Source organism: Ursus arctos, unplaced genomic scaffold (genome assembly GCF_023065955.2).
Source record: "Ursus arctos isolate Adak ecotype North America unplaced genomic scaffold, UrsArc2.0 scaffold_19, whole genome shotgun sequence".
Taxonomy (NCBI): Eukaryota; Metazoa; Chordata; class Mammalia; order Carnivora; family Ursidae; genus Ursus; species Ursus arctos.
Genome location: NW_026622863.1, coordinates 47,303,450 through 47,318,712, shown reverse-complemented (window position 1 = coordinate 47,318,712; position 15,263 = coordinate 47,303,450). Strand labels below are relative to the sequence as shown.

Sequence of the window (15,263 nt, the reverse complement as noted above, 5' to 3'; positions counted from 1 at the left end):
TACACACGAAACCCATACCATGCATAATTGTCACACAGCACACACTCATACCTTCCATACAATGCAATCATAGGCAAAGAACACACACACACACACACACACACACACACACACACACCACCCACAACACATACACGCATATTGTTGGAAAGCCCTGTGGCACCCGCCTGGGCAGGAGACTGGGGAAGGGTCCCTGACACCCACCCCGTGTCTCTGTGTGTTTCCAGAAATGCTGACCAAGCCCAGCGTTGTGTCCCCAAGCCTGAATCTCATGGAGAATGCCAGCTCTGTGACCCTGACCTGCCAGACCTCCCACAAGGGGGCTGGAGTCCTGTGGTTCCTGAGGGGCCAGGCCCTCCTGCCTAGTGAGCACCTGGTACTGTCGGCCGACAACAGGAGCCTGGTCATCCACGGCCTTCAGAGAGATGACACGGGCCCCTATGAGTGTGAGGTCTGGAACTGGGGCAGCCAGGCACGAAGCGAGCCCCTCACGCTCACCATCAGCTGTGAGTCACCCAAGCCGGACCTTGTCCTCTTCTTGTCCTCCTTCCCTCCCTTTTGGTTGCTCCTTCTAGCCATTTGTTCCACAATTATTGAATACCTGCTCTGTGCCAGGCATGTCTGGGCACGGGACAAGGCAAAGCCCCCGTCCTTGTGGGGCTTACATTCTAGTGGGCAGACACACCTTAAACAGCTAAGCAAGGGAGAGGCATGGTGTGTCGGGAGGGGCCGAGGAGAACCACGAGGCAGCAGGAGGGACAGGAGAAGTTGGGAGGGGAAGGTGCTGCGGTCTTAGGTGGGGTAGTCAGGGGAGGCCTCCCTGAGGAGGCGGTGTTCACGCAGAACGTTGCAGGCAGCTAAGGAAAGAGGGCGCCGGGGGAGGGAGCAGCGTGTGAGGTGGGTGATGAGCAGTGGGCATAGGAACCCAAGGAGGCCAAGGCAACCACGCAGGTGAATTAAGGGGAGGACGGAACAGGAGAGGTCGGGAGGTGAAAGGATGGGGGCAGATCCTGCAGGGCGCTGTGAACCGTGGAGAGGGCATCAGGAGCAACAGAAGGCTCTGAGGGGAGGGAGGAGAGGATTGGACTTAGGTTTTCACAGGGCATCCTGGACCTTTGTCTGTGGGGTGGAAGCAGGGGAGAGGGAGGAGGTTGAGAAAGTGGTGCGTTTGTTTGGGGCCTTGGAGAGGCAGACTCCAAGGTAGGATTAAAGGAGTGACACGTGCAAGGATTTTAGTAGGAGGAATGCTCCTGTGCAGAAACGTGGAGAGGGAGCCTTGGAAGGCTGGGGGAGCCAGTGACCGAGACGCTTGTCCCACCCTGAGCAAGCGAGGGAGGGGGAGGGAGAAAAGGTTGGGTGGAAGCATGGAGACCACCATGCAGTCTGAGGAACATCATCAAGGCTGTTGGGGAGCTCTGTATCTCTAAGGAAGGGGCCTGCCTCAGTTTCCCCAACATGCTCAGGTACAGGTCAGGTGCAGCCCATGGGAGGGCTGGCAGTGGATTTCAGGGGCTGGGCACTTGGTTATTGAAACTCCTGCTGTCAGAAGTCTGCAAGGCCCCTTGTCAGGGTGGCCATAGTTGTCTGTCAGGGGAATGAGAAGTGGTTGGACCATGGGACCATGGATTCATTTTGAATCTAAAACTCAGGATTTGCTGCTGTTGACACAAGTGAAAGAGAAAGGGACAGACTCCAGGGTTTTTGCCTGAGCCACTCAGATGATGTAGCCGCCATGAGCTGAAGTGGAGAGGAGGTGCCTGCAGCAAGAGAAAGTAGGGTCCACGTGTATACGTGTTAAGTAACGGGGCGTAAGGAGATGGGGGTTACATACACTGCTGCTCTCTTGTTCCCTTCCCACTTCAGTCCTGAAACTGAAAACTGCTCTTTTGCTCTCCCTCTCTGCTGAGCAAATGTGGGGTGCTTGATACATAACAGCCATGACTTTTGGAGCTCCCAGCCTACTCGGGATGGAGAGGTCGATAATCAGGCCAAGACAAAATAGTGTCAAGAGGGCTGCCATGGGACGACAGGATTTGGGCAACCCAAAGGAAGCCCCCACCGGTCTGGGGGATGTGGGAAGGCTCATTGTGAAAGGTGGTGTCTACCAGGAGATCCAGAGGACGAGTAAGTTAGCTAGGTAGAGCAGACTCCGGGAAGAGCATTCCAAAGAAGGAAGAGAATGTGTGAAGGCTCTGAAGTAAAAGGAACCATGATAAAGAAGGAATCCAAGTAGGATCTTTTTTCTGAATTGAGAGTGGGAGGTGTGGAGAGGTGAGAGGTGGGGCTAGAGGGGTCTGCAAGGGCACGATTGTGAATGAGCTCATCAGCCATGGCCTTTGTGCTAAGGGTACTGGGGAGCCATGGAGGGTTCTGAGCAGGGGAGGGATAGTATCAAGTTTGTACTTAGGGAGACCCTCTGGCTGCTGTGTGGAGGATTTGACACCGGGATGGGAAGATCCTAAGGGATCCTGTTGGCCATGGGGTTCGGATGGGGAGAATATCAAAGGATACCTAGGAGGGGATGGGGGCAGGATTTTCCTCCTTCCTGGAGTGTCCCAACCAGAAACTCTTTGCATCCTTCTTTCCACTAGTTCACATTAATTTAAATAAGACAAAGACCCAACTCTTAGTTTGCATGAGAAACTCAACAGCCATTTCGTTTGCTTCCTTCGTGCATGTGGGAGGAAAGCCAAGTGCCAGTGCTGTCCTTCTGGCTTCAGGAAGGAACTCCACAAGTATCTCTACTTTGGAGAATACACGGATATAAATTTAAATATTGCAACAGGGCTATTTGCTCTTCAGTAAGAAAGTCCATCAGAATGGTAAAGTTTTTGGAAGCGTGGGGCTATGCTCACAGGACACAGCAACAATTTGGGAAGCCTGGGTGCTTTATGAGGCTCCCTGGTGAAGCTCACTTTTGCAAGGGCAGGGGTTTGTGTTTTATTTTGATGCTGGTTTTGCTTTGGGTTTCTCCCTTCCACGTTGTAGACCTCAGTCTGCCTGCTTGGCAACTAAGGAGGAAAAGGGAACATCTTGCCAAGACTCCTTTCAATGGCTGTTGAAAGAGCCTTTGTTCTCCAGGCTACCACCTAGAATTCTGTTAGTTATACCTGAGAAGGGAGGGAAAGGGGTAAAGCTTCCAATACAGAAGGAGAGCAGGCATAACAAGAAAACTCACCGGTGGATAATATTTGCCTTTGCACACAGATGGCCCCGATCAAGTGGCCATCACCAGCAGGGCAGCGTCCGGGGTGGTCAGCACCATCAAGGCGGAGCTCAACTCCAGCCTGACCCTGCAGTGTCAGGCGGAGTCCCAGCCGGGCGCTAAGTTTCACTGGACCATTGAACACTCCACCACTGTGTATATGGGGGAGCAGTTAATCATCGGGGTCCTGACCTGGGAACACCAGGGCATCTACAACTGCACGGCCTCCAACCCACTGACCCAGCTGGCCCGCTCTGCTTCGGTCCTAGTCAGAGTGGTAGGTGAGTACCTCGGTGCCCCTTCCCCTGGGGTCCAGGCAGCTTTCCCCAGAGGGCAGCCCCACTCTCTAGACTTCTAGTGTGACAACGAGTGTGTTACATGGGGCAGGTTCCCAGTCTGGAGCTGCTGAATCCCAGCCTGTAATGCTTGGGAGCTAGAACCTCTCCTTCCTAGCTGCGTGCCCTGGAAACCCTCTAGGTTGCTCTGAGCCTCAGTTTTCTTACCTGGAAATGGGGATTGTGGTGCCTTATCTTCCAGAGTTGTTTAGAAGTACAATGAGTCAGGGAGATAGTCAATGAGGGAAGGAGTGAACTGGTCGGAATTATATTAATTATATTTTTTTAAAGATTCCATTTGCTTGAGAGCGAGTGAGCGAGAGAGAGAGAGAGAGAGCGAGCGAGCAGGGGGAGCAACAGAGTGAAAGGGAGAAGCAGACTCCCTGCCTGGCAAGGAGCCCGATGCAGGACTCGATCCCAGGACCCTGAGATCATGACCTGAGCTGAAGGCAGGTGCTTAACCGACTGAGCCACCCAGGTGTCCCTAATTATAGGAATTATATTAATAACAACTGGGTGTGACTGGCCCTGTATTTCTGTCCTGAGTTCTTGAGAGGGCAACACAGTGTCGCCGTTAGCCAGAGTTTTGTATCCCAGCTCCAATACTTACTGGCTGTGTGACCTTGGGCATGCTGCTTAACCTCTCTGGGCCTCTGATTCCTTGTGGGTAAAACAAACATAAGAGTTGTGCTTATATCATAGGGTCGTTGAAAATTAACCAACATTTGTAAGGTTTTTATGGCAGTGCCTGGCATATTGTGTTTATTAAACAAATAAAATTATTCTTTATTGAGCCTGTGCCGCATGCCTGAAACGAGCCTTTCCCTACACAGTATCAGCAAACGCTGCTTGGGTGCCCCCTGCCAGCCAGCTCTGAGCTGGGCCTGCTAGCATCTCTGTTGTGTAGGAAAGACTGAGCCCTGTCCTAGGGTTCGAAACCAGGCTGGCCACCTCAGGAGTCATGTTCTTAGTTGTGACCGAGTGGAGGACCCTGTGCAACTTCCCAAACTACCTTATTTAATCTTCAAAACAACTCTCTGGTCTTGTGAAGACCATGTGATGAATGGAGAAACAGAGGCTCGGAGGAGGAAGCAGTGAGAACGGTTGCTAGTCATGGGGGTGTTGTAGGATTTGAATGAGATCATGTGTGAAGGCCCCGTGGAGCTTAGAGCCTGATGGATGGCAGCTTCTATGGTCATCATCATTGGATCATATCCTCGCCTTTTATCAAGTACCGACTGTGCGTCAGGCATAGCACTCTTACTCCTACGTGGGATCTCACTTAATCCCCTCAAAGCCTAGAGGGTTGCCAGTGGCTATGCTTGTTTGACACAGAAAGAAATGAAGGCTCAACGAATGAAACTAAGAACCCCCAATGCATCCTGGAAGCCCCCTCCTGCCCCTCCAAAGCAGAGAGCCCCTTCCTCTTCCCCCTGCTCCTCATGGCTGCCTTCCTAATCCCTGCGGCTGGACTTCACCCCTTTGGGAAGGCTTCTGGGCAGAAGCCGGATGGGCAAACACAGGCCCACGTTAATGATTACAGCTGCCATTTATTAATCCATCAGCTGTGGTGTGCCCGGCATGAACATTCACGATCTCATTTCATCTTCACATCATCACTGTGCGGGGGGTACCATTTCCCTCACTTTGCAGATGAGGCAATGAGACTCAGAAGGGGAGGTCACTTGTCCGTGGTCACAGGGCCCAGAGAGTCAAAGGTGACTCAGGCATGAAAATGAGGGGGAAAATGGAGAGGGAGAAAGCCAGGTTTCTGGTTTTCAAAGTCCTTTCCTCTGAAAGCCATATTTGATCCATCATCCCCAAGCAGTATTGTCATCCCACCATTAACTGACCACTTTCCATGGGTCTAAATACTGTTCTGTGTTAAGCATGTTGAACATTCCATAGTTGGAACATGAATACCCTTCTGTTGAATCTTTTCAGCAACCACTGACACTATTATCCCTGTTTTACAGAGGAGACAAGTGAAGCACAGAGAGGTTAAGTAGCATGGTCAAGGTCACACAACTGAGATGTGAATAGGCCATTGACTGCAGAAATGACTCCATAAAATGCTGCCTCCCAGTGACTGGAAAACACGTGTTCATCAAGTGACAGTAGAGATAAAGCCAGAGCTTGGGAATGGGGATGGGGGCAGGCATGAGGGTGTGTCAGACCAGGGTCCTGATTCTTTCTCCTTGCCCAGCTCCCAGGTCATCCCTGTCTGCAAGAGTCATTGCTGGCATTGCCGTCGGGGCCCTGACTGTCACTGCCCTGTCCGCAGGGCTGGGCTGTTTCGTCTGCAACAGAAACGCCAGATGGTAAAGCTGGGAATGGGGTAGGGGCATGGCCTGCAGGGGGGCCTGCCTGGCCGGAAGTGTTGCTGACCATGGTGCTGAGGTGTGTCTGTAGCAACTGGGGAACTCAGGGGGTTTGGGACGTCGCCCAAGAATGGATGTGAGATATGGGTAGGGCCTGTGAAAATGGCAAGGGCTGGAGGCAGAAGAATGAGGGATTTGGGGTTTCAGGTTCTCAAGGAAAAAAGCAGAGGACCCCATCCAGGAGGGAGCAACACCCACCTCTGCGGAGGGGCCCCATGCAGAGTCCTGTTCCAGTAAGTGACTTCATGGCTGATGCGATGGGGGGCTGGGGAAGGTGCTGGTATGGGGAGCCTGGGCCTCTGCTCCCAGCTTTGCCACTAGAGATCATGGATGAGATTGGAGCCAAGAACTCTGAGGAGTTCTGCCTGTTCCAACAGCCAGAGCAAAAAATAGGGCATTTGTTGCCATTCTGTCCTTCTTCACTCTCAGAAAACCTTGCTAGCTGATCGCTGTAGACAGAAAGAATCAATCACAACTCTCATCCCTGCTGAACTCAAAGTCAGCCTTATAACCCGTCTCAACACGGTGCTTCCTGTGCCCTCTACTGATGGATGGGAGCTGACTAAAGGCAAAATGAAACATCTTCGACATCTCTGGGCTAGGATTCTGGAAGGATGCCTCCCCCCAAAAATGGAAGCCCTAGAAACTGTCCAATCCAGCTCAGTTTTACAGAGAGGAAATCCATGTCCAGGAAGGATAAAGGATAAACCCACGCTACAGAGGGCCCACTAGGGCTAGGTCTTAGATTTCTGCCCTCATCCATCTCATCACACAGCCACATCCACCCAGAGCTAGATTTCCAGGACATTTCCAGGTCAAGCTCACTGGAGCTATGATGGGGAACCCAAGGAAGGAAAGAAGGGAGGAAGGGAGGAAGGGAGGAAGGGAGGAAGGGAGGAAGGGAGGGAGGGAGGGAGGAAGGAAGGAAGGAAGGAAGGAAGGAAGGAAGGAAGGAAGGAAGGGTTCTGCCACTACCTTTCTGGGGATAAGAGTGACCAGGAAAATGGCCCCTTCCCTCACATCTCTTCCTAACTCCAGCCCCAGGCTGGCCTTCCCTTTCTCTAGACTGGCCGAGGCCCATGTCCGCCACCTCACCTGAACCTCAAGGACAGGTTGGAGTCAAAAAGGTGAGCAATGCTCCAGAGGGACCCTCCCTGTTCCCCTGATTATCTGGCCCCTTCCCAGCCCAGCAGGGCTGTTCCAGTCCCATCTCTTGGGTTGGGGAGTGAGGCATGTTCTCTTGAGGATATCCAGTGCTAGCTTGGGTCTCTTTGCATCTCCTCCCCCGCCTTCTCTGGGGATCCCCAGATCCTCCTTCACTTTCCATCTCTTCTCCTTGTCTTCTTGCCCTTCAACATGACAATGCCTTGAGCTCCTCTGGGAATCAGGAGAGATGTAACTGCCTCTGAGGCCAAAGCTGTTTCTGAGAATTTCTGGGAATGGTCCCCATCCCAAGCCCATGACCTCTTCAGTACTTTCTTTTCCCCCAGGGGCTGCCACCAGACCCCCAAGCGCAGTTTTATGAGGTATGTTGGCCCTGCTGGGTTTGATTTAAAAAGCTGCAGTGGGAATACAGTCTGAGAATGTTGTATTTGACAAGTCTGAGAAGCCATCCTGTATAAATCTTTACCGTACATTGCAAGGCCAGGGATGGGGAGGAAGTGGCCCGAGGCCTCAGAGGCAGCTGGGTCAGAGTCTAGGTCTCTGGTTCCTACTGTGTTCCTTTTACCTCCAGAGCTCTGAATTGGATTGCAAACGAGGTGGCTATAGCTAGCACATGGTGGGTGCAAAGGAAGTTCTAGAGTAGAGGTTGCAAATATAGCCAGGTGAAAAGACAGAGTTCTAGGTTGGGGGCAGGACCTTGGGTCCTAAACTTACATCCACTTCTGATTCTTTGTAAGAATCTGGTGAAGCCTATTGCTCCCTGGGGTCTCTGAAGAGTGCAGGCTGGCACTTTCCAGCCCCTGTGATTTTAAGGCAGTCTGTGCCCATGGTCCCTAACTGATCTCACCATTCACTTGCAGAAGGATCCACCATCAACAACCCCCAGGAACTATTCTCATGGCCCCAGAAAACCACTGCCCAAAGTTGCATTGGATCCATTGGTCCCCAGTCTACCGAAAGGAAACATAGAGTCAAACTACGAGGTAATTTTATGCCATCCTGAATCTTTGGACAGGTGGAGAGCTGTCACCAACCTGTCTTTTCCTCCTTGCTGAAAATCTGTAGGATAAACCATCAAGATAATTTTCCCTTCATTATTTTTCAGTTCCATTCCACTCATTTCCATCCTATCATGTTCTACTTCATTTCATTCTGTTCCTTTCCAGTCCACTTGATTTTACTCCGTTCCATGTTTCCATCACATTTATTTTCACCCCACCTGTTAGAAGGTGGAGGAGGTTGGGGCGCCTGGGTGGCACAGCGGTTAAGCGTCTGCCTTCGGCTCAGGGTGTGATCCCGGCGTTCCGGGATCAAGTCCCACATCGGGCTCCTCTGCTGGGAGCCTGCTTCTTCCTCTCCCACTCCCCCTACTTGTGTTCCCTCTCTCGCTGGCTGTCTCTATCTCTGTCAAATAAATAAATAAAAAAATCTTAAAAAAAAAAAAGGTGGAGGAGGGGCAAGAATGTATCCCCCAAATTGAGAAGGTTCTCAGAGACCAGAAAACAAAGCTGGTGTCTCCATACCATTTACACAGAGTTTCATTCGGGGTAGCTTACCGACGGGGCATCAGGTGAACGACAATCAGGCAGCAGCGCAGCAATTCTCCACGAAGTCCTGATCTCAGTCCACAGATTGTATACAGTGAAGTCACAGGGTCTAATGCTTAACAGACCTCTTGCCGCCACCTGTGCACCAGAAGCGGTGGGGGTGGGGAAGAAACTATGTTATCTCTACCAGTTATCTAAACAACTTTAGGGAAGACCGGAACAAGCCTTCCCATATTCGTTGGGGGGTAGGGGCATACCCTAACCTGCAAGGGGCCAGGAACATGTAGCCCCAAGCGAGGTCATCTCGCAGACATGAACAAGATGGAGTCAGTCCTGTGGGCACTCCTACACCACCCATTTCCTTTCTGTCCATTTCACTTTACTCCTTTTTTTTTTTTTTTTTGAGAGAGAATACATCCAAGAGCTTGAGGGGGAGGGGCAGAGGGAGAGAATCTCCAGCAGACCCTCCCCCCCCGCCCGTTGAGTGCAGAGCCCAATGTGGGGCTCAGTCTCACAACCCTGAGATCACCACCTGCACCGAAACCAAGAGTTGGACGCTCAACTGACTGAGCCACGCGGGCGCCCCCAACTTTTCTATTTATTCTGTTTCTTTTATTTACATTTTTTTGGACACCATGCCATTTATTCCACTCCACTCCCTGACTTCAGTTTCCATTCTATTCCATTTCCCTCCATTCCTATCCCCTTCGGTGCATTGATAACCATCTATCCCTTTTAATTTGTTTCCTTTTTGAATCTTTTATTTTTTTCATAGTTACTTCTCTACATTTCTCCCATGGGGGATTTGAGGTAATTCACAGCAAGCGTATATACCACACTATATAACGGTGCTAAATTACAAATAGGAACCACAATTAGGAAAATACTTTTAATAATAGCGGGAAGTCAAGGGATGGATAAGAAAATAAATATGCTGGACCTACATAGTATCTGTCCCTATATTTCTCATTTGTCTTTGACTTTCCTGGTAGCCAAATTAAAAAAAAAAAAAAGGCATCATCAGTTTTATCACCCAAAAGGAAGAAAGCTATTAGCTTATTCAGGCAAATGGGAAGTAGAGCTTCCCATTGGAGGTTCAGATAATTCAGGTGATGCTTCCTGGTTCTAAGGATTAGTGAAGTTATTTCAGAGGACACAAGTGACAACATCCATCTTCAGGACTAACCAGATTACTCCACGTCTGGGATAGACTTTAGACAGTATCCTCTGAAGGAGTCAGTGGCCAGTCAGACTTTTAGGAGGCAAAAGAGGAAGGCCAGGACACATTTGGAAAAGAGAAACTTTAGGGACACAGAACTCCAATAATTTAGTGTCTGAAGTCCTGCCTCTTAGCCGAGCGACAACTGTGTTCCTGTTCTTCCAGAGGGCAGACCAGTGACTGTGGAGGGGAGATTGAAGGGTGGCTGGCTTTAGTCTAATGGACAGATGATCCATTCTCAAAAGATGTGAATGTCTTATATATCATAGTCAGGGATTTTAAACATTATCTTTTTTTAAAAGTAGGCTCCACACCCAGTGTGGGGCTTGAACTCATGATCCCAAGATCAAGAGTCCTGTGCTCTACCAACTAAGCCAGCCAGGAGCCGCCATAGTCAGGGATTTTAATAAAAATACAAATCCTCTGAAAGTGATTGAGAGAACACTGGGGAATCTCAGGTAACTCAATTTCAGAAACTACGTGTGGGAGGAGAGCTACATTTGTTCCCTTTTATCAGTAAAGCAAAAGCTCTTCCTAGAAGTCTCGCTCAGGGAAATTCCTCTTCTATCTCCTTGGCCAGCATTCTGTCACATGGTATTCCTTGTTGCAAAGAAGGCTGAGAGAGTGAGGTCTTCTGCTTCCTAGTCTTGTCAATAGAAGTAGACAAGGGATAAGATATGGGGAAGAGTGTTGGGTCAGCAAACTCAGTGTCTGCAATATTCTGGAGGGATGACAAGGAGCAAACCATGTGAAGGGTCTGGAGTGGAGCATTCCAGGTTGAGGGGCATTAAGTGGAAAGGCTCTGAGGTGGGTGTATGATAATCTGTGGCTGCATAACAAGTTACCACACACGTAGCAGCTTAACACAGCATATGTCAGTGTCTCAGAGTTTCTATCCAGAGTCCAAGCACGCTTAGATGGGCCTTCTGCAAGGCTGTAATCAAAGTGCTGGCCCAGGCTCAGGTCTCATCTGAGGCTTGACTGGGGAAGGAGCCACTTCCAAGCTCACATGGTTATCGGCAGCCTTCGGTTCCTAGCAGGCTATCATAACAAGGGCTTCAGTGTCTTACTGGCTGTCCGCTGGAGGCTGCCCTCCGTCCTTTGCCATGTGGCCCTCTCCGTAGGCAGCTCACAAGATTGCATCTTGCCTTTTCAAAGCCAAGACAGAAGTCACAATCTTACATAACAGAATCAGTACCTGCCATCATGCACAGCCTGCCATTTTGCCATATTCTACTGGTTAGGTGCAAGTCACAGGTCTTGCCCTCAAGGGAAGGGGATGACATAAGGGCACAAATAGCAGGAGGTGAGGATTATGGGGGACACTTTAGAGTCTATCGTCCATGGTAGGGAAGTGTATGGGCCATTACAGGAACACAGAGGTACCAGCATGACTGAAGCATAGTAAGATAGGAGGAAGATCTTTGGAATTTCCAAGGATGGAGGACAGTGCCAGAGTGTCGGGGCCTTGGACTAAATATAGCAAGTAAGCCAAGAAGGCCTACCCAGGGAATGGAACTCATCTTTTCTCTTTGTGTAACAGGTGCTCGTGAATCCAGAACACAACCTTTACTGCCAAATCAACCCCTGAGTCTAACGGAAGCAGATTTCCTTTCTCCAGAAATCCTAGAGGAGTCACGCTCAATCACATCTTCAATGAAATTTATTGGGTGCCTCTGATTTTCCAGCCATTCTCTTTGTAGACCTCGTGACATTCTGTTCTAATGTGTTTTTCAAGCTCTGGACCCTAGCTGCCACCAAATCTTGGGCTTTTGATTCATGTTTCTTTAAAAGCAATAAAAACAGGGAGAATGTGACCCAGAATAAGAGGGCCAAGATTCGAGCCCCAGCAGCTGGAGATGCCATAGCTGTGTCACGAGGATGGGCAAACACTGGTGGTGGACACAGCAGCTGGGCGTGGAGGGTGTGAGCCAGCCGGAGATGAGCAGGGGAGGAATACAGTGGCCAGTCTTTTCAAATCATGGCAGAAGATGAGAAACAAGGAGATATTAAGAGATGACGACAGGAAAAAACAGAATGACGTGAGAGACCAAGGCACCTGGGGAGGAACAGATGCAAGGTGCTTAGAATCCCAGGGGATTCGGGGGTGGAGGCGGTGAGAGTTAGATTTGGTGAAGCTAGAGTGAGGAGTCAAGGACGACTCCCGGGTTTTTGGCCAGAGCACGTGGATGACCGGCAGGCCACTTTGAGGCAACAATGAGGGAGGAGCACATTTGGGATAGAGAAGGAAAGTCAAGAATTTGCTTTAAGCATGTCAAAAATAGATTAGCTGGAGAATAAAACAGGCAGTTGTTCATAAAAGTCTAGATAGAGCAGGGTAGGAGAGATACATATCTGGGAGTTGTTAGTGGCGTTTAAAGTTATGGGGCTGTAGGAGATCTTGTGTCATGGTTCTCCAAGACCACCCTCAGGCTGGATGATTTGCTAGGATTCACAGGACCCAGACTATTATACTCATAGTCATGGTTTATTATAGCAAAAAGATAGAGAATAAAATCAGCAAAGGGAAAGGACCTGGGGTGAGGTCTGGAGGACACCATGCATAAACTTCCGAGTGTCCTTTCTCAGTAGAGTTACCAGGGAATTCCCCCAGCAATGATGTGTGACAACACTTGTGAAGGGTTGCCAACCCAGGGAGCTCACCCTGAACCTGAGTGTTCAGGGTTTTTATAGGAGGTCAGTCACATGGGCATATATTATAGGACTGACCTGCCACTGAAGCTCCAGACCCCTAGAGAAGGAAAGCTGGTGTTCACCATAGAGCACATTGTTTGTATAAACTATGGACAAGCTGGTGCAGCATGGCTCAAGGCCTCAGGCCTGCAAAAACCCTTTATCATATAGAACATTACGAGAGCCCGGTTCCTAGAAGCCAAGCAAGAGCTAGTTATGGAAATAGGCCCTTCTTGGGTTTGAATACTCCAGGCCTGTTGAGTTAACCCTTTCCCCTACAGATTGCAAAGAAAGTGGATAAAGACAGAATAAGTAGGGGCTGGTAACTAAGCCCTGGGTCCCTCCAATGTTTATAGTTTGAGAAGAGGAAAAGGGCTGTCTCCCCCCCCCCACACACTGCCAAGAACCTGCCACCCCCCAGTATCCCGGGGACAGGTTATACTCCCCATCTAGTGACTCTTGCCTTTATCATCCAGCATTTAGAGCAAATGGGTTCTTGACCTTCTTGTTTCTCAGCACGAGTTGAGCCCCCACCCAAATCCTGGCCAACAGAACTCAATCCCCAAACAGCTGATAGAGAAACCTCTGGGTTCAATGGGCATCTCTCTAGAATGAGTTCCTGTTCCTCAGTCATATCTGTTCTGAAGTCTCCATAACATCCAGGTTAGGTCAGGATTCGGGCGCTCCTGGAAGTAAAACTTACCGTCTTGTTGATAGTGAAAGAAGAAAAAAGAGCAAACAAAAAGCGAAGTCAGTTTTAAATTATATATTACTAATGCATTAATGTCTGAATATCTCAAATTTTAAAAAATCGAAAAAATACAGGAAAAAAGGAAGATGAGCTCATGGTCAAAGCATCCTCTCATGATTTTGTCATATTTACGTACTGAATCTGTAATCATTCTGCAGGATTTGATGTCTTTACAACACAGCTTGTAGTATGGTGATTCTTTATCTTTTATGTCTGTCGTTGGAGTTTTGAAGGTTTCTTCATAGGCTTCATGTTTTTGCTTCTATTATGAATAAATATAAACTGTCCTGTCTTGTTTGCACACTCAGTATTGCTTATGTAGAGGAAAGATGTTGATATATGGGCAGGGGGCAATATAACGTAAAAGTTAATAGCATGAACTCTAGCAACAGACTTCTTGGACTCAATCCCAGCTCTGCCCTCACAATACAATCCAGGGTAAGTTACTTAACACTTCTGGGCCTCAATGTCATCTTCCGTAAAATGGAAGTTAACAGTCCAACCTTGTATGAATTGTTATGAGGACTAAGTGAGAAACATTTATAAGGACCTTAAAGCAGTACCTGGCACAGAGTTGTATATAAATGTTTATCATTATCTGTTTCATATTCAATGCCTTTCTAGCCTCTTCTTGATGTTCATTTCTTTTAATTAATTCTCTTGGGTCTTGTGGTTTGTAATCATTTCTGCTAATCATAGTAATTTTGCATTCTCTGTGTCCAGTGGTTATGACGCATATCTTTTTTTGTTTGTTTTTGAGAGAGAGCGTGCTAGCAGGTGGGAAGGGGCAGAGGGAGAGAGAGGATCTCCTGGGTGTGGAATCTGATGTAAAGCCGGATCCCATGACCTTGAGATCAAGACCTGAGCCGAAATCAAGAGTCGGATGCTCAACTGACTGAGCCACCCAGGTGCCCCATGATGCGTATCTATTTTCTACTGAAGTTTTGCTTTGAAGATCGGTCCCTATCTTTTGGACACATGCTGAAACACTTAGAGACGAAATGAAATAATGTGTAGGATTTGCTTCAAAACCACTGGGGGAGGAGGACAGTGGAAAGCACAGGTGGGCCTAGAGATGAGAAAAGATCCAGTGGAAAATTAAGTTGCTTGAAAGAGGGGTGCCCTTTAACCAGTCTCTCTACTTTTGTGCTGGAAATTTAAATAGCAAAAAGTTTTTTAAAAGAACAATGTTACCTATTTCCATTTAAAAAACAACATCTTTAACCCTAAAACATTAGAGGCATGCCCATTAAAAAGAGAACACAAGCAAGAATGTCACTTCTACTGATACTGTGAAAATGATAGCCGACACAATCTAAATGAAAGGAAACATCTGGTCAAAAATACTGGCAAGGAAGAGATGAAATAATTAGCTGTAGATGATTGTTTCACTAGAAAAGCCAAGAGTATCAAAGGAAATACTATGAGAATTCCTAACATTTCAGGGGCACCAGGGAGGCTCAGTTAAGCATCTGTCTTCGGCTCAGATCATGATCTTGGGGTCCTAGGACTGAGCCCCATGTTGGGCTCTCTGCTCAGCAGGGAGTCAGCCTCTCTCTCATCTGTGTGCACACACACTCTCCTCAAATAAATAAATAAAAATCCTTTAAAAAAAGAATTCCTAACATTTCAGTAGGTTAACCAGATACAAAATAAATATTTTTATTTTTTAAAGTTTTTTTTATTTAAGTAATCTCTATACCCAATGTGGGGCTCAAACCCACAAACCGGAGATCAAGAGTCGCATGCTGTACCGACTGAGCCAGCCAGGCGCCCCCAACCTAAATCTTTTTTTTAAAAAAACCCACGATAACCAATCGTAAGAAATTTTGGGGGGTAGAGATTACCTTTCAAATAGCAGTAATTTGTTGTTAGAAGTTATGTGAAGAAAACTACAGGAGTACTTTGACAGCACTAAAAAAGAAAAAAAAAAGCCTTTAAAATGCCATATTTTCATACAGCAGGGC

The 15,263-nt window shown here is 48.4% G+C and overlaps 1 protein-coding gene across 3 annotated transcripts in view; it reads left to right on the top strand.

The window, feature by feature from the left end:
* Nucleotides 1–13,597, top strand: part of CEACAM20 (CEA cell adhesion molecule 20) — a 55,025-nt gene extending 41,428 nt beyond the window's left edge. For all 3 annotated transcript variants that reach the window (XM_044378157.3, XM_048223784.2, XM_048223782.2), the window contains 8 exons: nucleotides 228–506; nucleotides 3,208–3,486; nucleotides 5,747–5,861; nucleotides 6,069–6,154; nucleotides 6,960–7,048; nucleotides 7,412–7,447; nucleotides 7,946–8,068; nucleotides 11,395–13,597. In XM_044378157.3, coding sequence (XP_044234092.1) covers nucleotides 228–506; nucleotides 3,208–3,486; nucleotides 5,747–5,861; nucleotides 6,069–6,154; nucleotides 6,960–7,048; nucleotides 7,412–7,447; nucleotides 7,946–8,068; nucleotides 11,395–11,442 — 1,055 coding nt within the window. In that variant the 3' untranslated portion in view covers nucleotides 11,443–13,597. The remainder of the gene's footprint in view (nucleotides 1–227; nucleotides 507–3,207; nucleotides 3,487–5,746; nucleotides 5,862–6,068; nucleotides 6,155–6,959; nucleotides 7,049–7,411; nucleotides 7,448–7,945; nucleotides 8,069–11,394) is intronic.
* Nucleotides 13,598–15,263: the final 1,666 nt, after the last annotated feature.